This window comes from Phyllostomus discolor, chromosome 6 (genome assembly GCF_004126475.2).
Source record: "Phyllostomus discolor isolate MPI-MPIP mPhyDis1 chromosome 6, mPhyDis1.pri.v3, whole genome shotgun sequence".
Lineage (NCBI taxonomy): Eukaryota > Metazoa > Chordata > Mammalia > Chiroptera > Phyllostomidae > Phyllostomus > Phyllostomus discolor.
Window position 1 is genome coordinate 62,044,401 of NC_040908.2, and position 27,891 is coordinate 62,072,291.

Here is a 27,891-nt window from a genome sequence, read left to right on the forward strand (position 1 = left end):
GTCACCAAAGTCCAACTTCTCTGCTTCAAAATGTCTCTCTGGTCCCTACCAGAACCCTGTGGGCCTGAATTAATTGGACCTGGGTAAGCCAAAAGGCAGAGAAAAATGAAACAGAAAAAGAACTTCCAAAAGCCCAGCAAGGTACCATTACTTTGTATCTATCCTCAGGATAAAAAAAAAATCACTTATGGAAGGGTCCTTGAGAGCGGACAGATGAACAACCCGGGGCCCTGGCCGGGGCCAGCCAGACCACGCTGCCTCCCCTGCGTTGCCCACCACCCCCGAGAAGTCACTGTTGCTTCTCGGGTCTCAGCACAGCAGATAAATGCTAAGGTAAGTGGAGGGATGGGCCAACGCCAGCAAAGGGCTGAGGAGCGCTGAGAACAGCCATGGATCCTTCCCAGAAGAGAAGACTAAGCGAGCCGCCCCCCCACTTTCCAGCCCCGGGACCCACCCTGTACCAGTCCCCAAAGGCCCCTGGGGGATCCACTTACCCGATTCCTCCCTGACTCCCCAGTGCTGTCTAGATCCCGCTGGGTAGCCCTTCGAGTGTTCACACTTCTGAAAGCGGATGCTTTGTTACTCTTCTTCTTGATGGATTCCACCAGAGTTTTAAAGAACCTAAAGCAAGAAGAAAGCCATGCAGATCCGTTCAGTAACAGTATCTCCATTCTCCCCTTGCTGCAGGGGTCAGATTTTCTGTCCAAGGACCTCACACCCACACAGGCTGACACTGGGGATTTATACTGCACATGAGGCCTGGCCTCTCCTTCCAGTTTGTTTTCTCCCATCTCGCTGTTCCTGAACGGAGAAGAACACAGCCCGACAGGCCTGATCTGAGCACATGGCCCGCCACTTGCAGGGAGTGCAGCTCTGAGCACGCAGTATCCTGAGCTCTAACTCCATCATCTGTGAAGTGTGGGTGTTAGTATGCTTTCTGCAACCTTGTTTTAAGGATCTGGAAGTCACACTATGTCCAATACCTGTCATAGGGCCTGGCATAGCGGGTGCTCAGTAAATGACAGTTATTGGTGTGGTGGTGGCTGTCGTTTGGCAAACAGCAGAATCTACAGTAGGAGAGGGGAGGTCAGCAAGCACGAGGACCTTCCCCCTGCCCACCCACTGGCAGCTCCAGAAAGTGGCAATGCTGGGCTGACCGACCCCTGGGCCTGAAAGCTCCCGTATCTGGTGTAGAAATAAAAGAACTACGATGTGGAAAAGCTCACTGGAACCTCAAAGGCAGTGATAATTTACTCTGCGGCAATAAATCCTGTCATCAGGTTAGAATCAAACCAATTTAAAAGAACCAATTCAAGCACCATCTAGGGGGCCTTTTCTGACCCCAGACTCCTTCCTCCTGAGATACTTTTTATGCTCCCGCAAGGCTTCGTCACATCCCTCGCTCCCCTGCTTCTCTGTTCACACAGTCTCTTGCCTGTCGATTTCATCGGTCTAGAACAGCAGACCCAAATGGACTGCTTTTAACTATGGAAAGTATCAGGACGCCTCCAGCGTCCAGGCAACCATCCGGTATTCTCTGAGCCTGTATCGTACCTATCATCGTACCTGGGGCAAGTTGAGGATAGAGGACAGGAGCTCAGAGTCTTAATTTCAGAAGCAGGCAGGTCAAATGTTTATTATTTTGCTCATTATAAACAAAAAACCTGCTATTATTCCTCCTATTTTAAAAAAACTTTTAAAAGTTTACATGGCTTTTCTGGGTTTTCTGCCCTTGGCAGAAAAGAGGCTCCTTTACCCAGGACTCCGGGGAGGAGCTTAGTCACTAAGCACTGAGGACAGAGATGACAGGGCCAGGCTGGGGGGTGGGCAAGCTTGACTGTAGCAGGACACAATACAACTGGGAAGTGGGGGCCCAAGAGATGCTTCTGAAAGGACAGGCTCTAATTCAAGACCCTATTCCACTGGAAACCGGGGAGGAGGGCTCCGATCTCACCTGTACGCTGAGCCCGCTCCGACCTCGCGCCCGGTCACTGCATGGAGTGGAGGAGATAAGATGGGGCGGACGGAGGTGGGTGAGCCAGGCCTGCACAGCAGCTACTCATCACCTCCCTCCGCTGCGGGGCTGCTGCTTTGACTTGGCAGGCTGTCATTTTGGGGCAAGGTCACTCACCTGAGGCTCTTCCCCCAGCATTTCAAGCCCATACAACGGTCCCAACCCCAATTACACACCTGCTCACACCACCTCTGTGTATGCTCTGGGCTCACACTCAAGCTGTTTGCTCTACAAGTAATGTCCCAGCCCCTTATTTAACACTGGAGCTGCATTCCCCTACCCCACCCCACCGAAAGGTTGGGTCCAAGTACAGATGCAATTGTCCCAAGAGACCTTCCCTAATCTCCCCAGCTGGGGATCCTTCCTACCTTGTCTGCCTCTTTTGGTGAACAGGACGGGTGTAGAATGTGAGAGAAGGTGAAAAAGTAGACTAAACACCTGGCCAAGGAAGTGGCAGACACATTACCAGTGTGCTAGGGTTCTCCTGGAGGTGCGAACAGTCTGCCCTTCTGTGACTTTGCCAAGAGCAAGGGGACTGAAGGCCGACAGTGACTGCGCTAGGAAGGGCTGTTTGTCAGAATGTGGCAACTGAAAGTGAAAAGGAGGGGAAGGCTGCGCAGAAAGCTCCCACTCCACATAAATAATCATAAACAGAGAACATGACCCTCGGCTGTTTCCGAAAGCGCCTGGCAATGGCCCCACTACCTGCTGTTTTCAAAGTCAGACTCACAGAGGCGATGACTATAGACAGCCAACTTGGTCAACTGACAGCAGGGGCCCCGAGGCCAGAACTTAAGCCCCCTGCCTCTAGTTCAATGCTCTTTCCACTTCACCTCCTCCAGCTCATCTTCCAGATACTTTACACAAGTAGTCAAAGTGACAGGTGACAGTACTAGTACTGAGGGGGGCTCAAATGTTTACATATCTCCCTCTGGGAAAGTGTCTCTGTGTATCTGTTTTGGTTTTGTTTCCTACCTGTGTCAGAACAGTCTCATGAACCCTGTTGGTGGGAATGTAAACTGGTGCAGCCACTATGGAAAGCAGTGTGGAAGGTCCTCAAAAATTTAAAGGTGGAACTGCCTTATGACCCAGCAATTCCACTACTAGGTATCAACTGAAAAATCCAAAACACTAATTCAAAAAGACAGAAAAAAAGAAGGAAACCTGCCCTGGCTGGTGTGGCTCAGTGGATTGAGCACTGGCCTGCGAACCAAAGGGTCGCCAGTTTGCTTCCCAGTCAGGGCACAGGCCAGGACGGCAGGCCAGGCTGGGCCCCCAGTAGGGGGTGGGTGAGAGGCAACCACACTGATGTTTCTTCCCTTCTCTTTCTCCTTCCCTTTCAAATAAATAAAAATAAAATATTTTTTTAAAAAAGAGTGAAATCTTGCCATCTGCGACGACCCACATGGACCTAGAGGGTACGCTAAGCGAAGTCAGTCAGGCTGAGAAAGACAAATGCTGTGTGCTTTCCCTTCTAAGTGGACTCTAAAACCAAACCCAACCCAACCGGGCTCACAGAACAGACGGGTGTTCCCAGAGGAGTGGGGCGGGGTGAAGTGGATAATGGGGATTAAGAAGTATAAACTTCCAGCTATAAAATAAATAAGTCGTGGGGATGTAACGTACAGCCTGAGGAATACAGCCAAAAATATTGTATTAACTTTGTAAGGCGACAGGTGGCAACGAGACTTGTTGCGGTGACCATTTCACAACACACACAAATGTCCAGTCACTATGTCGTACACCGGAAACTCACTGATATGTATGTCAGTTATTATTCCTGAATTAAAGAACAGTGTCATGATCTCACAGCTGGGAGAGATAAAGGGAAGAAAGGGAGGGAAGAGGAGAGAAAAGGGAGCAGAAGAGAGAGGCGGGGGAGGGGAGGGAGAAAGGGAGGAGAAAGTTTCCTGTGGGCAGGGTTACTCTTTTACAAGCACACTCCCATTTCCTGGGTCTGCAAGAGGCCCTAAAGGGCGCTTCACCGCCCAGACCCGCAAAGGGCAGTCCAAGCCACACCCAGTCCACGTGCCACTGCTTCCCTCATCTTTAGCTCATTCTGCTGAAGTCACAGAGTAGCTCCACCAGGAGCTACTGTACCCAGCTTTGTTTGTCACAGCCCTTCAAACCACACAAGAAAACACAAAGTAGGAACAGAAAAGGTATTTCACTGCCAGGAAGGAGCCAGGACTGTCCCTCGTCAAAAAAAATTTTTTTAAGAAGTGATGGATTTTCAACTCCCCAAGATAGGGTGAGTAAAAAGAACTCTATGCACGGCCTGCTGCACGCCTCCTGCAGACCGACCTACTCCACAGGCCTTAAATGACTGGAAATGAAGCAGATCATCCAATGCCACCTCTTCTGCTGTTTCTCAAGTGGCCATGTGATCCTAATTCCCATCTCTCAGAAAAGGGCTGCCCGGCCAGCACAAACATGAGGGGTCCTTGGAAAGTATGTTCCTCCCTGTTACTTAATGAGCTGGCAGGCTGGTGCACAGGTGGATCTCCCGTGACACGGCTCAGTACCACGAGAGCACGGGGCCCACCTGACAGAATGAATCTTCTTTACCCAGGCAAACAGCGATGCAGGTGTTCTCTGAAGCCCAGCCAGCAACACTTTCACCCAGGGCTCATGTAAACAGGGACAGGATCTGCCTGGTCAGTGATGACCATCCAAAGGTCTTCAGGGCTTCACATCCAAGGTCACCTACCACAGCTCCCACTGGCCTAAATGCCACCTGTTTAGAGGGCCAGACTGAAGCCAGCTCACGCCTTCAGGAGAGAGGAGAGAGGGCCCAGGGCAGTACAGGCACCCTCCCCTGGCCACACTGCCTTGTGACCTGACGCTAATGGGAGTCACTCAGTAAAGGCTGGTGGGACAAAGGAACCCAGTGGACTTTCTGCCTCTACTCTGCTGCCGCCGGTTCTCTGTTTCTGCCCAGCACGGAGAAGACCTGACCAGTGGTCTAAGTTAGAAGCTGTGGTCAGTGGTCTGCGCCCAACTCCTGCCAAAAGACGGAATCTATTTGGGCCTCACCAGGCTTTTAAAAAGATGTGTTAGTTGCTGATGTTTAAAAATTAGGAGATTTATTTACAAAAGCAAAAGCAAGTAACTAAACCACCAAAGACAGAAAAAAGATTAGGGGTGGGGTCTTTCTTTTTCTCTTTTCTTTTTTGAATCAGAAGATCTGGCCCATGCTCCCACCCGCTGGAGGCAGGTTCTGCACGCTCCAGTCTGCTGCAGGCTTCCCAAGGGGCTTCACGGGCCTCTGCTACCTGCGGGGCCCTGCAGTCATTTCAGTTTGCACCCACCACCTGGGGTCAGCTGGCTAGTCCAAAGGGCTTCGCTGGCTCCGCCTGGCTGGCCCCACCCTCCCATTGCTGTGTACTCCGCATTGTGGCTTGTGCTTTTCAAATGCCCAACGGTGACTTGAACCTGAGAGAAAAAGGATGTTCATTCTCCCTACCAGAAGACAACTAGAATTTCCCTCTGAGGAGTGGAGGAAACCCGTTATAGAACTGGCATTTATGAGCAGCTGGCCACTCACATACTGCTCTTAAGAGGATGTAAATGGATCAAGAACTGCATTACACTGCCTGGAATTACATCATGTCAAAAATTAACACCAAGCGCTGCACCCACTGCAGCACCACTGTGATGGGGCTCATTTCTCTTTTAGAGGACACATACTTCCAAGTCTCAGAGCTTACAAACCCGAGAACACGAGACTCATCAACTGGAAGGAACAGGGTTTAGGAGGTGGTATGTGGTCAGTGCAGTCACACCTGCAAGACACAGGAAGTGTGCAGTTTCCAGATTAGCCTGCAGGGCCCGATGTTTTCCTGAGCACTCCCCCGAAGAACTAATCTGTGCGCACAGCCCTCATCTCTGACAGTCCTGCAGCCAGGAGGGCTCAAGATCCACAACCAAGTCCAGCGACAAATCGGCCTGAGTCCTGACCTTGTTTCCATAAAGTGCAGAATGTCCTCAGGTCTCAGGCACTTCTCTTGCTGGTAATACGCATGGGGCAGGAACTGAAACCGCAGCTGGTACACCCGGAACTTGTTCTGTTTTTCTCCCATCCGGAAGGACTCTTGGACATCGATTTTCTGCAACACCTAGAACCAGACACACAGGGAGAACCCAATTTGCCCAGGTACCAAGGCACTACAAGTGGGTTACGGAAAGCCTGAAAACTTGGAACAGGATGGGACCAGTTTCTTTGGGGCCAAAATCCCAAAGCAACTCCCACAGCCTACAGGTCACCCCCAGAGAAAGGCTGCAGAAGGTGGGCCGTGGGCTCTGGCAGGGCTAGGCTAGGAAGTGTCTGTATTTTTAAGGCACAGGAGAATGCTACATAGCTAATGTTTACTTTTACAGCTTGCTGACCCATCCCTGCTCAGTACCTGGCAGAGAAAGCTTCCCTCTCATTGGTGGGAGTCTGAGGCCAGGGCCTGAACCACCAGCAAAGCCATCCTTCACGGATGGGAGGACACAAAAAAAGGCTTGCCCTGTCTGCAGCGGGGCTGAGAGACACTTACCTCCCCTAAGCACACCCTGGTGAGCTGCCTCCTCAGGCTTTTGACTCTCTTCAGTGCCTTTCTGGTGTTGAGGACGGGCACGCTCATCATGGGAGTCTTGATGTTGGCACTGGCCACCATGAGAATCTCCCTCAACCTGTCAGGGAACAAGGGCAACTGATCACAAAGAGGCACTCAGATTCCCTACCTGTGTGAGGCCTTTCTTGTCAGAGCTCTTTGGGATCTGAGAGCAACCTTGGGGTCTTACAGGGAAAAGTCCCAGCTCTGGCCCTGTGAATGACAGCAAGGGACTCTGCCATCAGTTTCCTCCACTGGAGCGTGGTTCCTCAGGGACAGGACCGTGTCTTATTCTTGTTTATCACCTGTGCCTTGCGTACAGCGGGTGCTCACCAAGAACTTACGGAGTGAATGAAAGGTAATTGGTGTCTGCAGTGCTCCTACTGGGTGCAGGCACCATGCTCCAGGCCTTGCCCACATGAGCTCAGCCTGACTGCACAGTAGGGTGGGCCCCTCACAGGCAAGGATCCTGAGGCTGAGGAAGCTAACGAACCTGTCTGAGAAAATGGCAAGGCCAGGCATCAAATCCAAGTGGCCCATTCTTTCCTCTCGCCTACCGGCCAACATCCTGATGGATACACACATTTCCCTGAAGGGCCAGGGCCACTGTGGGCCACAATTTAGGTGGGTGGTGTCCCGGAGCTGGGCAACCAGGTGGCACAGAATGGGGCTTGTGAACATCATCTTCCTGAGTCCTGACGCCAGGAGTATGAGGTTTTACAACCATCCTGTGTTACTCTGACACAAGAGTTGGCAAAGGGGTAAGTCGAGATTCTAAGAGGCCACCTACAGAAAAGCCGGATTCTGAAATGCCAACCCTGATCCCCACTTTGCCGAGACCCTGTCTTTGAGTCAGGCACCCACACGCTAATTAAATGAGTTCTTTCCCAGAAGTGGGCTAAGGTAGACCCCACATCAGGCACCCTCGTAGCCCACCTTGGAATGCCCAGGGTGACGTTCATCTCGCCTCTGCCGGCGAAGTGGAAGGTGTTCAGGGTCATCTGTGTGGAGGGCTCCCCAATGCTCTGGGCAGCTAGCAGGCCCACCGCCTCACCTGGGTCACACAGCGAGCGCTGCCACTTCAGCTGCAGCAGGGTCCTCAAACTGGAAACCGGGCAGGGGACAACAGAAGTCAGGAGCAGACACCACCCTGCTAGAGCGCTCTCAGGAGGTGTCCCCCACCCCAAAACTAGGGTGCATGGAACTATTCCCTCTCCTTTCTGGGCTGGTAATTCCTAACAAGTGATCCTCTAACCCTTAAATTCCTGCTAGTGACCCTGAAATATCCTAAACCACCCAGCACAGATCTCAGAGGGGTGACTAAAGCGCTAATGTCCGTGCTCCGACTGCTCGTGTTCTCCTAGAATGTCACGCGTCCACACTGTGCCAGTACAAACCCCTGAGCAGTGAGAATGTCTGAGCTCACCAGTCACACTTTCCTTTGTTAGTTCCTTCCCCCCACTAATTGGGACAGTTTGGAGAAGGCTTAAACCTCCTGCTGTATCAATCAACTAGAAAGAGGTTCACTGAGCAAGTCCAGGGATTTGGGGGGCAGGTGTGTTTATTTTCTTAATTAGTGCAAGTGGCTGCCACATCATAGTTATGCGTGCTTTAAAATTTTGTAGTCACTAGCCATCTTTCCTTTTAGAGCCGCGGGAATACTGGAGTACCCCCACACACGGAACAAGGAAAGGCTCAACAAATGGAGACCAAGTGGACGAATGTGTGAATGCAGAAGAAATCAACAAAATGTTTCTATGCAAGTTCTTTCTAAAAGTCAGACTTTTTATAACCTGATGTGTCTTCTCTCCCAATTACTTCAATCCAATGAGGTTTGTGCACATATCAGTATTCCTGTCAGAAAAAACCCTCAAATGCTCCCAGAACTTTGGAGTTGCACCTGGAGCTTGCTGCTTGCTAACAGGTCCCCTGCAAGAGCCACCGAGGCAGAACAGCCGTCCCGTCTCAGCCCTGCAAGCCCATGTGATGCTCCCCAGGACCGACCTCTCCACACCGCTGATGTGCAGCTGGAGGGAGGACCAACATGGACTTTTGGAGAGTAAACAGTAGCACCCTGAGCTGCAGGGGAGCAAGTGAAGGGGCTGGGGGACCCAGGACTTCCTCTTTTAGGGAAAGCCCCACTGGGAGCTGTGGTAACTAACTAGCATGGCCTATTCTATCTGGAACTCTCTGAGGCCTGGCTGGAAGAACCAGGTTAAGGGGTAAAGAGAAAGCCCCATCACTCCCCTCTAGGTCTTACCCTCCAGTATCTGTCTTTGCTCTTGCCCCTCCTGAGTCCCATCTTCTGGCTGCAGTCCCTAGACTGTGTCATCCTCTCCAGGTACCTGGCCGATTTCACCAGGGGCAAGACAAGCAGCTAGGATACAGCAGGTGATCTCGGTCTTCCAGCTGTTCAGGCAAGGCTTCATGAACGAAGTGGGAAGGACCCCTGACTAGCCCTCAAGACCAGCCCCCAGCAGGCAATGCTGTGGGGGCACTTTGGATGTTTTAACACCATTGAGGCTCAGTGGCGGTTCATGTCTGGCTTCCCACTGCCTAGACCACAGGATTTTTTTTTTACTGGTTTTATTTGTGTGTATGTGTGTGTGTGTGTGTGTGTGTGTGTGTGTGTGTGAAAATATGCAAACTGAGGACAACTGTGTGGTCCTTCTTCCTTAAGGCTTTGAAACCCGAAGCTCAAAGGACCATTGGAGTAATCAGACCCAACCCCTCACAAAAGGCTAAAACACAGGTCACGAGGGGGTGAATGATTCACTCTCAGTCACAGAGTTGGCAGCCACTGAGGGGCAGTTGGGCTCCCCGACTCTCAATTAGCCACACCCACCATACCAAACTGAAGAGAGGGGCCATTTCTGCAAGCCTCTGTCCCCAGGGCTCTCTGTCCTGGCCCAGATGAAGATGTCCACTCCTGCCTACCTGCTCTAGTCTCCTGTCCCAGGGCCCCAGGGCTTGCAGGGTGCCCTTCTGCTTCACTCCCCTCCCTTCTGCCGGGGTATCGAACCCAAGAGGCTGCCCTTCTCTTCTGGAGTGGGCAGGGAAGGGCCAGACAGCAGATTTTCCCCTCTGCACGTACTGAGCAACAAATCAATGCCATTACCTGTCAAGAGAAAGATTTGACTTCTCAAAACTCTTCTCTGCTTGAGACGCCCACTCACAAATATAATCATCCACCCTTTTTTCAAATGTTTCTGACACTGATGCAAAGTAGATATCTGGGCGCCAGACAGACAGACTGGGGTCTGGACACGGAGCTGCCTTCTTCTGGTACTTCCTTCGGCTCTGCTCATCTAACTCGCTCCACATCCTCAACACCTGCAAGGAGGGATGGGGCTCAGCCACAATGGAGGACGCCAGGAATGGCTCCACTTCCTGGACACCCAGTAGGATAAGGAGAATCAAAGGCACTGGCTTTAAGTGAGAGTGGGGGAAACAGACAAGAGTCCTGACTGTGGTGAGAAAACGAACTCAACATTTAAAATAGGGAGAAGCGGAACCTGTCCCAGGGCTGGCTGCTTGACTACCCTTCTAGGGGCTCTTCGTCCTGGCCCACGCAAGCACAGGCTGGGTGACAGGTAAGTTAACATCCAAACCAGGGTTCTTTTAGGATAAGACAGGGCACTGTTAATAATAACGCTAGGATAGGGGGCGAAGCCGTGACTGCCCTAGGCTAACCAGGACCATCACGGTGAGCCAGGTGATCCCTGTTTGCCCCTCCCCGGCTTTCACACCCCCTGTACCCCAAGGTTGTCCCATAGCAGCTGCTTCAAAGCACCCCCTGCCTCCCGGGTCCCAGCAGTGGAGGGGAAGGTAAGAGAAGGAACCCTGGCATTCACCTCCCACCCTCTCTAAGGAGCCTCTGCCCATAGCCACGGCCCTGCTCCTTCATGCCTGGGTGGTGGGGAACCAAAGGTAACAGTCCCAGCTAGTTTCCTTGAACCCTGCACACACCTTTGCAGACTGCCCTCCTTAAACTAATATTTGAGTATCGCGTGTTTCCTGACAGCAAATGAAGCCAGACTTCACTATAATACCTTCTATTAGGGAGACAACCCCTCACTCCCTCACCTCCTGGCTGAGGCCTATATGTGCTGGCCAGGTGGCACCCCCCCCCCCCACCCGCCCAGTCACCTGGTGAGTCCCGGGGCTGCGGCCGAGCGAATTTGCGTCCTGGAGGCTCAAGGCTTTCACAGCTGCCTGAACTTTCTGGGAATAACTCAAGAAGGCACCTCTTCTCTGCGGGGTGTTGGGATGCTTGCTCTGCCATTTTTTGATGGCTCTGAAGTGGCGGAGAGCTCTTTGGGGATCTGCTCTGGATAACACCTCATGGAGATGCTTCGATTTCATTATTACCTACATACATGAACAAGCCACACACACATACACAAGACCAGAGAGATGGAGGCGTGACTTGAGGGCCATGTCACACAACTTCATGGGAGCAACATGGCCTGTGTGAAGCTGTCACGACATCTTGTAGAGAGTCCTCACTCTGTGCAAACCAGACTTGGGAACTCTTGGGAGACATGGTCCCAGGAGCTGAGCAGGTGGGGGAAAGAATGGCACACACAGAGCCCCTTCAGGACACAGGGGAGTTTGTAGGAAGGAAGGACAAGTGATGCCCCAAAGCTCTGGGGCAGGTGCCAGGACAGAAAGGAGCCAGCACCAAGTGCAACCTTAATCTGGCCACCTGCTGTGGGACTCTGGATAGGCCACATCAGCTTCAGTTTCCCACCCAACGAAGTGGGGTGACTGCTCAATCAACTGTGATGGTCATTCCTGAGGCAGTGAGGTATGGCGTGAAAACCACACACCTGTGTCACGGGTGTGGGTTTGATCGCTGGGTCTGCTGCTTACCAGCCACTCATTGCAGCTCTGGTCCTCAGCTGCCTCAGCTGTGACACGCACAGAGGAAGGAAGACCCCTTCCCCAGGTTACAGTGAGGGAGAGACCCAGACACTGTCCACAGTGTGCTTACGTTAGGGTCCTGCAAATGCCCCCCACAGCAGCTGTTGTTCTGGAGGCACTCATGCCCTTCTGCCATCTAAGAGTCCATAGACGGGGTATAAAAACGGCAAGTGTTTCACCGCACTGACTGGTGCTTTATAAACTCTTTCGCTTTGTCCTCTATGGTCATTATAACTGGGGGCAAAGCTCAGAGTACCCGCCACCCCTGGCTGCTGGGGGTCTGGCACCCACCTCATAGTTGCTGGCGAGGAAGGGGAACTGCTTGGGCTGTAAGAACTGCGTCTTGGGGATGTCCAGGCCGTCCTCCCCATATAGGAACTGCACGACACTGCCATCGCTATCGCGGACTGTCAGGTCATACTGGACGACGAGACCCTCCAGATGCTTGATGATGCACCTGTATGGAGACTTGTCTCAGGGCCCACCAAGCTCACCATTCCCACAGTGGGGCTGGGGGGAGGCAGCGGAGGTGGAAAAGGGACTGCTGTTCTACACTGAAGCTCCACTCCAGGACTGTCGGCCTCCAAGGCCCCAGGCTCTGAGCTACAGCGTCTCCCAGCAAGTGGCTGCAGCCGTGTGCCTGACAAGTTGGCTGCCATTGCTGGGCCCTAGCTCCCACCTCCAGCCCCTGCTGCCGGGACTACTGCCTGCCCTTTCACTCTGCCACCCAGGGCTCCCCAGTGACCACTGTCCTTATAGTCACAAGGCAGGCAAAGCAGTGGGGCTGTCAGGCCAGAGATGCTACCAGTCAGAGACACTAAAAAGATATCAGAACTAAATGCAGATGTGATATCCCAACCCAGAACTCTTTCCCCTCGGTTATCCCAGTGGTAAGCCACCTGCCTCAACCTCCCCCCTCTGCTGCCCTGGTGCTGGCCCCTTACCTTATCTCTGGCCACTCTGCCTTGGTTTCTCCTTCTGCCACTTTAAGAGGCTTTGTAAGAGCCACTGTTTCCCCAAGCTCCAAGGACAGAGCTCAGTGCTAGTCACCACTGTATTCTTGGCGCCCAGCCCGCCTGGCAAGGTTGATGCTGAGCACCCACTTCCTCTCTGCTGAAAATGCTGATGTGTGAGGCGCTGGCACCCTGCTCGGCTCTACTCGCCTCACAGGGCTCCAGCTCTCAGCACACTCGCCATACTCGCCTCTCAGCACAGCACAGGCCTCCCAAGGCTGGATCTCCAGGTCTCTCCCAAGCTTCGGGCCTCATCTAAGGGCCCACTGAAATGCGTCTACTTGAATATCCCACTGCTGCTCCCTCACGCCACCCACACGTTGCCTCCCCTCTGCAGACTCTTGCTTTCTGTCACTGAGGCCCGAAAACTCAGCTGGGTCTGGTACTACCCTGCCTCTTAGTCCTAAATTTTAGCCAGTTGTCCCCATATCTTTGTCACATCTGCCTTTTTCTTCCCACTGCCACTCTCTGGAGGCAGCCTTCCAACCTCTAGCCTGTACCTCCACCACAGCCAGAACAGCCTCCTCCACCCTCCGTCTGAAGCCCCGCACCTGCCTTCTCCCTCGGGAACCCCGGCCAGCAGATGGGTCCAGAGGTGTCTGTGCCCTCTGTCCAACAGCTGCTGCTCTTCTGCTCCAGTCAGGGTCCCAACCTGCACTCAAATGACCTTGAGTACTCCCACCCCCAGACTTAGCCAACCATTTGTTTTCTACCTTTTTCTACACTTTCTCACATCAATGTTTCTCTCTCTCTCCCTCCCTCTCTCTCTCAATGAAACAATGTCCTCAGGTAAGGATTAAAAAATAATAATACAGTAAATAAATAACTAAAAGGATAGAGGTGGGGTGGGTGTCTCCCCTGCTCAGGGAAGGAACTGGCCATGCGACCCATGCCCCCCGAGGGGAGCTCACCCCACTGCATTAAAAACTGCCAGCGGGCAGACGGCGCCTCACCTAAAGGCCGTCCCCAAGGGGCCGAGTCGAGGGCAATGGACCAAAATAAGGTTGCGGCCCGGGGGAATCTGGAGCTCGGAAGCAGGAGAAAGGAGAAAGCCAGGGCAGACAGGCAGGGGCAGACCTTTGTGGGGGATAAAGGACGGAGCCCTGCCCTCCTGTCCAGGAGTCAGCTGAGCGCCTTGAGAACGTAACTTCAAACCAGGCCTGCAAGGCGTAAGGACATATTTCCCAATCTCCCTTTTTCCACTGCCTTCCCACCAGCACCAGTTCTCTGGGCTCATGGAAATCCGTTACTGAAAAATACCACCCTGCCTGACAGGCATTCTGGAGTAAGGCCTTCTTCGGATTTAAGCTTCATTCCCTCCAACCTGCTCAAACAGGCCAGTCCGAGTGGCTCCTTGTTTCTTTCCTCCCAGAGATGAGAGAAAACAAGCAGGTCTGTGCCGGGAAACCCCAAAGGGACACCTGCATCCAGAGAAACCGTAACTCCAACCAGACTTACAGGCAGGGCCCCGGCCTGGCACCCTCTCCGTCCCGGACTGCTGAGCCTTTCTAGGGCAGAGGGCCACCCCACCACTACTGAGACCTTTCCCACACCCGTAACTCCCTCTGGAACGTGGGGGCCCCTGGGCTAAATCTCTGAGTGCATGTGCTATTATTAATCCTTTAAAAGGGGAAGAGAAGAATATCTGCTATTTTTTGTCTCAGGATAACCACAGAAATTGTAAAGAAGTATTTTCATCCAAAGATATTCTAAGTGAATTGTTACTGAAAATGTGCGAGATGACCGACATGAAGGGTACTGGGACGCTGATTCCATCTAAAGGTAGCAGAGCAGGTGTCTTTTACCTCTGGAGATAGCCGGAGCGGCTGGTTTTCACAGCGGTGTCGACCAGACCCTCTCGCCCTGCCATGCAGTGGAAGAAGAACTCCTGCGGGAGAAGCGGGACCCAGGTCCCGGAGGCGGCAGTCAGGACAGTGTGCTCCGGAAGAGCGGCTCAGGCCAACACCTCCGGCAGTCCTGCCTGATCTCCTAGGGCCCATGATGGCTCCAATGGCCCCAGTGACTTCTGTCCCCACCCCCCTGCCCCCGTGGTGACTGTTGTCTTGTCCTGCCCGAGAGTTGAGGGACAAGAGGATGACACATAATAGGTCCTGTTTAGGAGCCAGGTGTCTGCCTGGCACACCCTCCTCAGTATTACACCCTATACCCCATTTCCCGAACCCCATTTCCTGCGCACAGGCACTGGTGCTTGTCCCTGTTTGGTTCAGCCCACATGTCTGAATTCCACTTCCCACAGTGTTTACAGAGGTACAGAGTATCTTCCACACTTTCTGACTGCAACCCACAGTGAGAAACACATTTACAACAGTAATCAGCAAATAGGTATGCATACGCACAAATGCATATAAAGACAGATAACACAAACTAGGACTTCATGAAACCACTCCATCCTTTATGCTCTTTCCCCATCCTGTCCTCTTTTCATTACATAAAGAAATGCCAGTCACTATCTATTATAATGAGTTCATGACTTACTAATGGGTAGCAACCACAGTTTAAAAAATCCTGGTCTACATCAGCCCTCTACCATCCTTTGCCAGAGGCCATGACTGATCACTAGGGAATCGACATGGAATCACGGTAAAAGCCCTGGATCAGCTGACAGCCCTGAAACAAAGAATCAGTCCTGTCCACAGACTAGACTTAGCTGTCTGACCGTAACGGTCATCGCTGCAGAAATGCGAGGCCAGGGAACCAAAGGTGCTAACTTTCAAACAGCCACTTCTGATGAGTCTGAAGAGCAACCCTCCTCTTGGGAGAGAATTCTGTTGTTGGTCAAGGGTACACCGGACATTCACTGCGGCTAGGCATTTTTCCCACAGTGAAGGAGGAGCCACGGGAAGTTCTGTTGGGGCTTTGTGAAATAAACCTCCGTGATGATCCCTTCGGCAACTGAGAGCACCCGGTGAGCGGTCTCCCTTTCCCCCGTTGCCTGCAAATGCAGGTAAGAACTGGTTAAGCCAGGGAGCACAGCAGGAAAAGGTGGAACTGAGATTCGTCTTATTCATCTTTTCATTTATCAGCAGACGCTCACTGAGCTCCCAACGCTGTGCCAGGCTCTGGTGTCACAATGGTGGACATGCCATGGTTGCGTCCTTATGGTCCTCATGGGGCTAGTGGGTAAGCAGCAAATGGCTGGGTATTTATTACTTGGTTGTCCTGGCTCAAGGCTGTTGGGCTGAGTCAATGCCCTACTTACTACCAGTGGGCCTAGAAATAAGGAGAAAAGACAAAAGGAAAACCAGAATACATACGGGAGGCTTGATACCGGTGAGAAACCTGCCAGTGACAAAGCCGCCAGCCCTGGGGGTGAATTCGTAAGGCTCAAAGCAGGGCAGTGACTTGCCAGATGCCATCAGTGGGGGTCTTCGGCCTTCCAGTTCAATCTGGCCCAGAAGGCATGAGATCTGGAGGGAAGAAAACCCAAGATCGACACAATGCTTTGTCCCAGCAGGAGAGGGAGGGCCTGCTCTCCAAAAATCAAAACAAAACAAAAACAAAACAAAAAAACTGTATGGAAACTGAGTTCTTAAAGGCCAACCTAGATTTATGAATGAACCAGGGAAGCCTATGTTTCAAGAAAATAAATCTTTTTCCCTTCTGTTGACTGATGGAGATTTTTCACATCTGGGGCCAGCTGCACATGGCCTTGAGAAGACACCACGCTTTGGAATCATCATGTGGCATATTTTCCCAGAAGGGACCTGAATGCTACTCCTAAGGGGGAGACTGAGGCCTGCAGGACAAGTAGTTTATTGTGACCCTTAAATTCTAAGGCCAAAACAGAATAATACTGCCCCAATTTGGGGGGGGGGGGGGTTGGTGCAGGGGGCAGGGGAGACAAGGAGAACAGTGTGTCTTGATTTCACTTTAGTCAAGGGGGCTTCCTGGTGGCCTTCTGCCCTGATGCCCAGCCCCATGGCTCTGGGCCTCCCAGCAGCAAGGCGCCCCGAGACCCCCCTCAAGGCCGTCACCATGGGGAATGTCCGCCAGGGTCCCAGACCCAGGCTGGCTGCTCTACAAACCTCTCTCAGAAGTGTTACTACTTTGGTAACAAAAATGAAGGAGCTTTGTAAAATTTTAAAAAATTATGAAACATATCAAGTAGTTGTTTACATTTCTTGATAAAACTAGAACTATGGCAGCAGAATCAAATTGGAAAAATCCTTAGATTAAAGAGGCCTGTTTTTTCTGAAGCAGGAGAAGTGGCTGCAGTGTTTAGACATGTGCTTAGTCTGGCTTCTTGTACTGCATTTTTCAGTAAACTTCTAAAAAGGGGGAGAAAGATTTTTTAAAAAGTTGCTAAGATTCGTGAAAATGCTGCCATAGCACTGAGGTAACCTGAGGAGATAATGGGCCTCAAATTAAGGGTTAGAAACCTCCAGGACAGAACTTAAAATACTAAATGGAAAAAAGCAGACCATGCAAAATTGTAGGGTCTTGGCTAAGATTACACACACACACACATACACACCCAGACTATTTATATATAATGTAAATATATGTCATGCAGTAATATAGTTTGTAAATTTACAACAGCTATCTGGATTCTATGTAATACCTGGATACTTACATTGTATTTATTTGTAACGTTGTTAACAGTGGTAAGCTTCTGTACCGATTTCCACAGGCTTTTATATTTTTTAATACGTGCCGCATTTTATACACAACATAAATCCTTTTAAAATCAGAAACAAATCTGAAAACTACCTCTTGCAATCCCGCCCCTTCTGGCAAACCAGCTGGCCTGCCTCTGCCCGTACCTGCATGGTGTTCACCGTCGAACCCTTGGCTCCAGACTGCACCATCATCTGCAAGTTGTTCTCCGGGAACTGTCTGTGCAGGCCGAAAGGCATGCATGCCTGTGGATTCCAATACACCGGTCAGTGGCCTCACCCCTTTTTGAAATCTCAGGTTCAGAAGATAAGCCCAGAATGTGGAAGCAACAAACTCACACTATTCAGAAATAAGCGCCAAGTCCCACTTGAGGTAAGAAGTCTCATTTGGCATTAATCTTCTTGCTAGAACCCCTAGAGGTCTAACAATGGCCCCGTGTGCTGCTCTTAACATCATCTGCCAGGAAGCCCAAGGTTACTGTCCCTGGCAAACAGCAGCAAAAAGGGAGAAGCACAGGGGACAGCATATGCAGTTTGTGATTCTAAAAAGAAGCTAGTTAAAAATAAAATCTGAGGCAATGCCCTTGTGGATTTCCCCAGCAGAGCAAGGCCTTGGCTTGGCAACAATGACCAATATCCCATCACATTCGGTTTACTAACATGTGGCCCAAGCACCATGTGGGAGCCTTGCCGTGGTTCCAGGGCTAATGCAGGCAAGCAATACCCCATGGTGGGGCCTAGGGAGCTGCTGGGAGGGGGCTCTAAGTCTATTTAAGCTTATGCCTAGAGTTACAGACTCAGTCAACACAGGAGAGGCAGAGTAGGTGGAAAGAGGTGAGCTGGAGAGAAAAGAAGCAATTCCAAGATGCCTCTGGGACAATGCCCCCAGCCCAGCATTCCCAGGCAAGCCTGGAAGCCAAACCTCCCAGTTCTTGCGAGGTCCCGGGAAGGCTCCTCTGCACAAAACCTCTCAAGGACGAACTTGTACAAATGAGAAGTCTGTGTTCTTGGCAGCCTAAGGACTGTTAAAAGCCAGCTGAACACTGACTTCTACTGAGTGTTGGCCTTGCCTCTTTCTCTCTTCCTCAGGTTGGGCTCCGAGGCCCAGGAGGCAGGGTGAGGGTCAGGCTGGCCGCTTCTAGTCACAGGACTGGGAGCCCCAGCTCTGGGACTAGAAGACAGAGAGAAAGGGGCTGTAGTCTTATGTAGGGAGTCCCCTCTCCTTTCTTAATGGCATGTGAACGGGCTTACTGAAAAGCAGACAAGGACTCTGGAGGACTTCCACAACACTCCTGCCATTTAAGAGCATTATATAGGTTAGGACCTTAACCCCCTCAGCAACCCAATAAGGGATGCGCTCCAGGTGTGCAAACAGGGCACAGACTGGTTACACCCCTTGCCTAAGGTCACAGAGCAAGTATATGGCAGAGCCAGGATTTAAACCTAGACCTTCACCCCTGGCTCTGCTGTACAAGCAGCCATGGTGTCTCCAGTCCTCCCTTCTGCTCCTCCGCCTGGCTGCGGCACCATAGGAAAGATATTCTTTCGTTAGTCCCCTTTAATGTAGTCAGCCCAAAATACAAACATTTAAAAAAAGTGCAAAGCATTCCCACTCAGCTTAAGTGAAGACCTTCCCAGGCCCTAACTGGGTGCAGGAACCAGGCCCCTAGCCCCTCAGAAGGATGAATTTGTTGCACATCCCACCTCGCATTTCACCATGTCAGTTGCTAAACAGCCAAATTACTTTAAAGGGCCCTGAGTGATAATCAAAATGTAATTTTTTGAAAAACCAGCATTCAAAATGGTGGCAATAAGTATGCTCACTGCCAGACTAACCTTGTTAATCTCATTACTGTAATGGTTCACTTCCTCCTTGAACTTCAGATCGATCACGTTAAAATCCCTCTGGTCTTGGCCCAGATGGGCATCCTGCCATTTCCCTCGGACCTCATCCCAAGATGCGGTTTCTGGCAGGTTTAACGCGGCCCTGACAGCCTGGAAAGAGAAAAGGAACACACCGCAAGTAGCAGTCAAGTGAGGAAGGTGTGGGTTCCACTCTGCAGGATAGCCGCCCCCTGTGGCAGGCCGTGGCCTCCCAGGCCCTCCTTACCCGGGGCCCACAGTGGCTGGACTCCTCGATGATCCTGTGTCTCTTGACATCCGCCTTCGGCTTCACCAAAATGTCTTCCACGCCTGTGAAGAGAGACACGCAAGCTCAGATGGGACGGGGCCCGACTTCTCAACTCAGTGAGGTCAGGGCTTGGAGAGCAGTGTCACATATCTGGGAAGTACCCGAATAATGATGATGATGAACATCCTCAGGAAACTGCCTCCATGTCTTAAGTGCTTCCCATCTCTTAAGCAAGTGTAAGGCCAAGCACTATAATCTCCATTTTACAAAAGACAAAACTAAAGCTCAAACATGAGCTACTCGCTCAAGGCTACACAGGTAAAAAGGAAACCCCGGCCCGAGTGCACACTTGTGCTCTCAGGCACCAGCTCTCCCACCTCCACTCAATAAACACATGCCGCACGACTGGGCTGGAGGTGAAGAAGAGGCGTGAGGTGAAAAGCTGAGTTTATGAGAAGGAGAGAGGGAGGGAGCAAACACGCTGGCTTTGACTTCCAGAAGTCAGCCGCTACAGGGACCACCCACGAAGCTGTGAGAACGGATGTGCAGGCACACACGCTGACACACTCCAGCTTGGCGGACAGGGGCCAACAGCGCAGGCCCCTCCCCGGGTGAAAGCTGGGTCACTTCAGTGAAGCCTGTCTCTCCGGCTCCATAGGGTCGAGGAATTCCTCGCCTTGGCCAAATGTCTTCCTACTTCACTTTTCAGTCAGCTATTTTGTCTGTACCTGTGAGGGTTACAGGGATCAAAGCTCCTTGACCAAGATCTGAGTGGGAAGGGAAAAACAATGGCTGCACTATTCAAAAGCCGGACTGAGATATCTGAAATCCCCAATGCAATGTCCTGGACTCTTGAGGGCCTCTGAAGAATGTGTGTGAGCAGGAGGGGAAAGAAATATCCCCTCTGTGAGGAAGCCATAACCGAGAGAGTGGGCCCTTTCACGGGGTCAGCTTCAGGGCACCTTCTTGTCCCTTCACTGACCCTTCTGGCTGTGAGGGCTGGAATAAAGGCAACATCCCTGCCTGCCCTTCCCTCAGAGCCTGGGTCCAGCCTGGCCACGCTTCCTCTCAGCCTGGCAGGATGCTCTCAGCACCAGGATGCTCTTTGCACTGGGGCCAATTTCTTTTTGTGCCATGTGCTAAGCAGAGCTGTGGGCATGGCTTATTTGTTAGGTTTGAGACTCATCATGGTCCGGGTGGGAGATCTTCATCTACTTTTTGTTTTTTACAGATATTTGTTCAGGTGTGCTCATGCCAGCAATAAAGTGAAAGCCAGGAACAACCTAAATGTCTAATAACAGGAACTGGTTAAATAAACTCCAGTATACCTACATAACTGGTATAATCTGTAGCCAGATACCTGAGGATGTAGATTTATATTAGTTCACCCAAAAGGACATTTACAAATGCATTTAGAAATGGGGGGAAGGGGCAGATTACAAAACATTATGTAGCATATAGAACCCTGTTTTTCCAAATGTGTTTGCACTTGCAAAGTCTAGAAAGATGCATCGAATCAATATTGGTGGTTATCTCTGGCAACTGAATGTTGGGTGACTTTTATTTTCATGTCTGTATTTACTTATACTTTTCTGCAATTAATACATATCATACAATTACTGAGACCCTCACTGCAGGCCAGTGGCAGGCCCCTGGGTCCACTGTGGGATTCCCACACCTTGTCTGCATACCTGCAAATCCACAATGGACTCTAACTTCCACTACTCTTGGTATCACTGACTAGACAATTCCCACACTCACTGTAACTCAATGCTCAACGTGCAGCATGTCACTTACTCCTTGCAGGACAACTAAAGGAAGGCCTGGACTCTACTTTGTATACTTGGAGATGCGTAGCCCCGAATAAGCTTAGCTAGGGGCTGAGCCTGTCGGCAGAGGTCTTCTGACGTCAGTTCTATCCAGTGCACAAAGATTGACAGCTCACTTGTTTTCATTCTCAAAGCCAACTTCCTAAAACTGTGCTCATTTCCAGGGAGGAAACAAGGTCGTTCCTCTTTCCATCTTGGCGTGCCACCCCGACAGGCCTGCCCAACGTGGTTTCCGGCAGCACTGATGCCTTCACTGCGTGGGGAGGCTTGGGCACCTCCAACAATAAAGACGACCCTTTGCAAAGCACAGAACGCCCGAGGAATTCTGGAAGAATGGAGGTGAGTGTGAAAAAGCAGACTCTGGGAAAGAAAACTGTGTGGGGGTGTCCAACCTGCAGCCTGTGGGCCACACGCAGCTAGGGATGGCTATGAATGTGGCCTAACACAAAACTGTAAATTTATTTAAAACATTATGAGATTTTACATGTGTGTGTGATTACATATTGCAATGTATTTAATGTGTGGGCCCAAGACAACTCATCTTCTTCCAGTGCGGCCAAAGGTAGGACATCCCTGCTGAATGTAAAGAACAGGGTCGAGAAAGAGACAGAATGGAAACGGGAACAGAAGGGTCACTCTGTGCTGCAGACAGTGAGAAACACCGGCTATGGGGAAGTGGTGGAAAGCACTGACAAGGTGCAAGGCTGTCGAGCGAAGATGTCCTTGTAGAAGTAGCCTGGCCGCACCCCTGAAGGCTACCAGGAGAGCCAGGCGACATCCTGGTTGGTGCACTGGCCAGGAAAGGGGCCCCAGGAGCCACTTGCCCAGCACTCACCCAAGGTGAAGCCTCTGTAGAGCTGTAGGTAGGCGGTAAAGAGGCGGGCCAAGCAGGTGAGAACCTTGCCGCTGGTCTCCCCTCCGTAGATCTCATAGCAGCAGTGGACCAAGCCGTAGGCAGAGCTTCCATAGTGCGATTTGTCCAGCACCCCGCAGAGCAGCTCCCCTTCCCTGATGATCACCTGCAGAAGGGACAGCCACCAGTGCTGGGCTGGAAGGGACGCCTCCTGTGTGAGCCACCCCTCCCCTTGACTCCACATTTTATTAGCCTTATTCTATCTGTCCCTCCACTGTAACCCGTCTCAAGTCCTTGATGGAAAGAGGCAGGCATTTTTATTTTTTAAATAAAGTAGGTGGGCACATATAGAACATTAAAAAAGTTTTTCAGGGACTACACCACACACAGCTATTTCAGTGCGTTCATATGTCCTGCGATCCCCACCCACCCACCTGTACTGACTTGAGGTCAGGTACCATCGACAAAGACTTTTTGACTGGAAATGAGAATATTTATTACAGTCTAACCTTCATAACCTTAACCTTGGCCCTACACGTACTCCCTTCCTTGTACCCTGGGAATAAGAACAACATAACCTTTCCAACGTCCTTTTAAGGCCTGAGTTTTTACTTTCACAAAGTGGGGTTAATGAATTAGAAGCTAACTGAAAGAAGCATTTCAGAAAGCAGCATGCATTAAGCACAAGATCTATAAAGGGAAAGAAAAGTGACAGCTTCAGTTCGAATGGAATGTCTGTTAAAGCCGGTGAAAAAGCACTGTGAGCTGGGGACTTCAGGATACCCCCTCCTCCCGCCCAAGAACACACAGAGGCCTTGGAAACCCTCAGTGTGGGGCCGCAGTCTGGCTCTCTTGCAGCAGCACGGCGCCAGGTCTGACTGCCCTGGCCTGCCCTCCTGAGGCCTGGTTCCTAAGGCACAAAGCTGAGAGAAGTGAAGCCTCACAGCAGTTCCTTGATCCTTAGCCACTCGGGGGTCTCAAGGGAAAACACAGGCTCTGCATTTCCAAGCCTTGCAGAGGCCAGTCCAGAGGCCTTCTGCTGTAAAGCCTTCCCAAGCTGGCTGCAAATTGTATACTGAGGGCCAAATGCTAGCAATTGGCTGTGAACCTTTCTAATACCAAATTGGGCACAACTCTTTCTCTTAAGAGCTACATCTGTTTCTGTCTATGTGCTTCCATGTCTCTGTCTCTGTTTTAAATCAATCTGTCTAAACCCAAGACTCGCAGTCTCCAACTGCAACGGCTGGGCGGCCATACCTGGGACTCGCACATGGAGTTGGGATTAAAGCCGGGAACAGGCCGAGGAGGCTCCTTCACCCAGGCTTTCCCATTGATCTTTGCCTTTCCGGATAAATTCAGTGGGATGTGCTCCTCTGGGATAATGTTTATGAGCAGTGTGGATACTACCTGGAAAGAAAAAGAAGACAAGGTGATTTCAGGAAGAAAAGATGAGAAGTTCCCTTTCAGGGCTTCCTGTTCCTGTCCATCCTGAAAAGGTGGACAACTCCATTCCAATGATCTGTAAGGTAAAGCAAGAAAAATGAAGTTCCACCTCTGTGGGGGAAGGTGATCCCGGTTCTCACGATTGTACTTACCTGACTGAAGAGGGAGTTTGGGAGCGGAAACAAACATTGCCACTAAGAACTTCACTGGGATTTTTTTTTTAAGATTTTATTTATTTATTTTTAGAGAGGGAAGGGAGGGAGAAAGAGAGAGAGTGGGAAACACCAATGTGCGGTTGCTGGAGGCCGTGGCCTACAACCTAGGCATGTGCCCTGACTCGGAATCGAACCTGCGACACTTCGGTTCACAGCCTGTGCTCAATCCGTCACTGGGATTTTTATTCCCTAAAATAATTCTTGTTAAAGTGAACAGTCCCCCAATATTAAGTTCCTAAATAAACCAAAAGGAGAGGATAAAAGTAAACTGCTGTGGGGTCAGAGTAAAAAGATTTGAAAATGTGGTAAAAAACAAAGACAGCAGGGCTGGGAGAGATGGCGGGGCTCCTAACGCTGCCCTCTGCCAGGAGAGTCAGCCCGATAGGCCGCCAGTCCCGGGACGGAGGCAGGGGTTGAAGAACACATCTCAGAGCACCCTTCCCAGTCTTCAGGCCACATCAGAACTGATGACAGTTATATACAGTCAATAATGTCCTCCCACAGAACGAAGTAAACAAGCAAAACAGAAACAGACTTGTAGGTACAGAGATCAGACTGGCAGTTGGCAGAGGGAGGGCTGGGGGGGCTGGATGAAGACATTAAGAAGTACAAATTGGGCCCTGCTGGTGTGGCTCAGTGGATGGAGTGCTGGCCTGTGAACAAAAGGGTTGCCAGTTTGATGCCCAGTCAGGGCACATGCCTGGGTTGTGGGTGAGGTCGCCAGTAGGGGGCACACAAGAGGCAACCACACACTGATGTTTTCTCTCCCTCTCTTTCTCCCTCCCTTCCCTTCTCTAAAAATAAATAAATAAAATCTTTTAAAAATTTCAAAAAATAAAAAGAAGAAGAAGTGCAAATCGGCAGTTACAGAACAGTTATGGGGTGTAAACTGCTGTATAAGGAATACAGTCAGTAATACTGTAATGACTATGTATGCGGCCAAGTGGGTACTTGCAATATTGGGGGGCACCCTGTAAAATATAGGACTGTCTAACTACTATGCTGTCCATCTGAAACAAATACAGAATAATAGGGAATATAAACTAATTGAAAAAAATGTCCTCCCACAGAACAGCTCTGACTTCCTGGTCAAAGGAAGGAGAGGATGCAAAGACTAAGAATCTAAAGTTTTTCCCCTGAGGAGCTACGCAGAGGCCTGAGGTGTCTGTCCGACCAAGAAGCAGGCTGCAAGGAAGTGTTAGGGACAAGGGAGTGTTCCAGTGTCTGCTCCATCACTGCCTGGCCATGGGCCTGGGGAAGTGACCACACTCTCTTAGCTCCAGCACTGCTCATTTGGAGAGCACCGACGAGGCCAGCCACTCATTTAGCACTTAAATATCAAGCGCTCACTATGAACCAGGTGCTGGGAAGAACTGTAAATAAAATATAGTCTCTGCCTTCAGTGGAGCCTCCATTCCCGAGGAGGGACCATGTTTTGGGGGAAAATAAAGCAGGGAAAGAGGACCCAGAGCAGAACAAGGGAGTGTCTGGGACTCTAAGTAAGGTGGGCAGAACAGGCCTCACACCAAGAAGGCAGTGAGTGAGGAAAGGAGCCGTGCAGTGGTCAGATCATGTATTTCAGGCAAAGGCTTTTCATCTGAGAGAGAGGAAAGCTATTTGGTAGGTCCTGATCACAGGAGTGACACGCTTTTAGCAGGGTCACTTGTTCCAAACACATTCCTGGTCTAGAGACTTTGAGGCTAAGTCTCTAGACGTAGAGAATAAGCCTCCTAAGTGACACAGACAAGAAAGACTGGCATTTAGAAGTGGTTATTAAAGTGACCTGAGTGGGGAGTACCATGTGACGAAGTCCCCGTGTGAGGCATATCACAGGACACAATAATAATGTGACTACTTGGCAACCTGATGGTTCCCACACAATTAGCTTTTACCGAGCCAACACCAGAAACAAATTTATGTGACTGGAATTAACTACGGTTACTGAGAGACCAGGCCATGCCCCACCCCAATTGGCCCATCAGTGTGGCCATCCACTCAACAAGTGGCTGCTAACAGGAGGCCAGGAGGCAATTTCCCAAGCAGCTGCTCCATAGAAAACCCAAGCAAGGACAGATAAACCTAGGGAGGACCGTGGGTCAGTTCCAAGAGGGTCCAAGGCATTCATTCCCAAAGGTGTGGCAGGCAGGGGGCACACAGGCTGGTATAACAGGCCCTGAGGGCTGAGGGCGGGGGGGCTGGTTGCTGGCATCAGTAGTCTCTGTGTGCCCACGCCAGGTCCCACAGAGTAGCCCTGTTAGATGTGTGCAATGGAGTCAGGGCAGTTATGAGAACAGGTGCCTTTTCATGTATGTGCACCAGAAGCAGGGGGACAACTGGCAACAGCATCTTTTAAAAAGGCAGGCAGTACTCCTTGTTATCTCAGCAGAAGACGACCAGGAAGGTCGTGACCCAGGCTCTTCCATAAGGCCAGCACTGCCAGGTGAGGGGAGTACAGGCAGGAGGGTGAGTCTTGGCCAGGATGCTGACCACAAGCTGCACCTCAACTAAAGTGCCCCATGTACGGCAGGGACAGCCAGGCTGGACACAGTCAGGATGGGAAAGTTAAAGAAAACACATGTATCAAACTATCCAAGGACAGGGAAAGGTGACCTGCCATCTCATCCACAAAATCAAGGGGGCAGAAAAGCATCTGATAAACTCCCAACACCCTTTCCTGATAAAAACAACCAACAGTAGAGGAATAGAAAAAAACATCATCAACACAATAAAGGGGAGGCATCTCAGAAAAGCCCACACCTAAAGCACTCAGAGACTGAAGACTTGAGCACTGCTCTGAGCTAGGGTCAGGAACAGGACAGAAAGTCTGCTCTCAGCGCTTCTATTCAACAAGGTACTAGGGTCTAACCAGGACAACTAGGAAAGAAAATAAAGAAAAGGCACCCTGGCTGGTGTGGCTCAGTGGATTGAGTGCTGGCCTGAGAACCAAAGTGTCACTGGTTCAATTCCTAGTCATGGCACAAGCCTGGGTTCCTGTCCCGGTCCCCAGTAGGGGGTGTGCAAGGGGCAACCACACACTGAAGTTTCTGTCCCTCTCTTTCTCTCTCCCTTCTCCTTTCTCTAAGAACAAATAAATAAAATCTTTAAAAAAAAAGAAAGAAAAGGCATCCAGATTGGAGAGGAAGAAGTAAAACTACTAGTGTTTGCTGATGACATAATCTTATACACAGAAAACCCTAAAGAACTCACAAAAAAATGAATAGAGATGGCAAATGACTTCAGCAAAGGTGAAGGGTACAAGACCACCACCAACAAAAGTATCACTTGTATTTCTGTACATACCTATGAACAACATGAAGATGAAATTTAAGAAAACAATTATATTTACGAGAACATCAAAAAGAATACAATACTCAAGGAGTGTAAAACTTATATGCTGAAAACTCTAACACACTGTTGAAAGAAATTAAAGAAAGTCTAAATAAACAGAAAGACGTAATAGGTGGGATGGCTTAACATTAAGTTGGCAACACTCTCCAAACTGGTCTACAAATTCAAAGTGATCCCTACTGAAATTACAGCTGACAGTTTTGCATAAATGGACAAGATGAACCTAAAATTCACATGAAAATGTGTATGACAAACCCTGAATACCTAAAACAATCTTGAAAAAGAAAAACAAAGCTAGAGAACTCACACTTCCAGATTTTAAAACTTACTACAAAACTACAGTCACTAGGACATTCTAGTGGTATAAAGATTGACATATCGATCAATGGCACGAAACGAGAATCCAGGAAATAAATACATCTACGGTTAACTGACTTTCAGCAAGGGGCTAAGAGCACTGAATGGGGAAAAGGACAGTCTGGTCAACAACTGGTGCCTAGACAACTGCCTGTCCACATGCAAAAGAATGAAGCTGAACCTCTACCTCAAATGTATACTAAAATTAATACAAAATGGATCAAAGACCTAAATTGGAATATCTAAACCATAAAATTCTTAGATGGAAATAGAGCTGTGTGATCTTTAATTAGGCAACAGGTTTTTAGATATGACATCAAAAGCATAAACAACGCAAGAAAAAGTAGATACATTGAACTTCATCAATATTAAAAAAAATTTATGTGTCAAAGGGCACTATTAAGAAAGCGAAAAGGCAACCCATAGAATGAGAAAAAAATATTTGGAATTCATACACATGATACAGGTCTAAGAGACCAAATATATAAAGAACTCAGAACTGAACAATAAAAAGACAAGCAGCCCAA

At 50.2% G+C, this 27,891-nt stretch overlaps 1 protein-coding gene across 1 annotated transcript in view; it reads right to left on the reverse strand.

The window, feature by feature from the left end:
* The window catches only part of POLR1A (RNA polymerase I subunit A), an 88,059-nt gene that overhangs the window by 7,953 nt on the left and 52,215 nt on the right, over nucleotides 1-27,891 (reverse strand). The window contains 14 exon segments of the mRNA XM_028515349.2: nucleotides 495-621; nucleotides 5,975-6,132; nucleotides 6,556-6,691; nucleotides 7,549-7,716; nucleotides 9,731-9,945; nucleotides 10,762-10,983; nucleotides 11,830-11,995; nucleotides 14,357-14,439; nucleotides 15,827-15,979; nucleotides 17,336-17,434; nucleotides 19,025-19,183; nucleotides 19,299-19,381; nucleotides 21,984-22,167; nucleotides 23,259-23,408. Coding sequence (XP_028371150.1) covers nucleotides 495-621; nucleotides 5,975-6,132; nucleotides 6,556-6,691; nucleotides 7,549-7,716; nucleotides 9,731-9,945; nucleotides 10,762-10,983; nucleotides 11,830-11,995; nucleotides 14,357-14,439; nucleotides 15,827-15,979; nucleotides 17,336-17,434; nucleotides 19,025-19,183; nucleotides 19,299-19,381; nucleotides 21,984-22,167; nucleotides 23,259-23,408 — 2,103 coding nt within the window.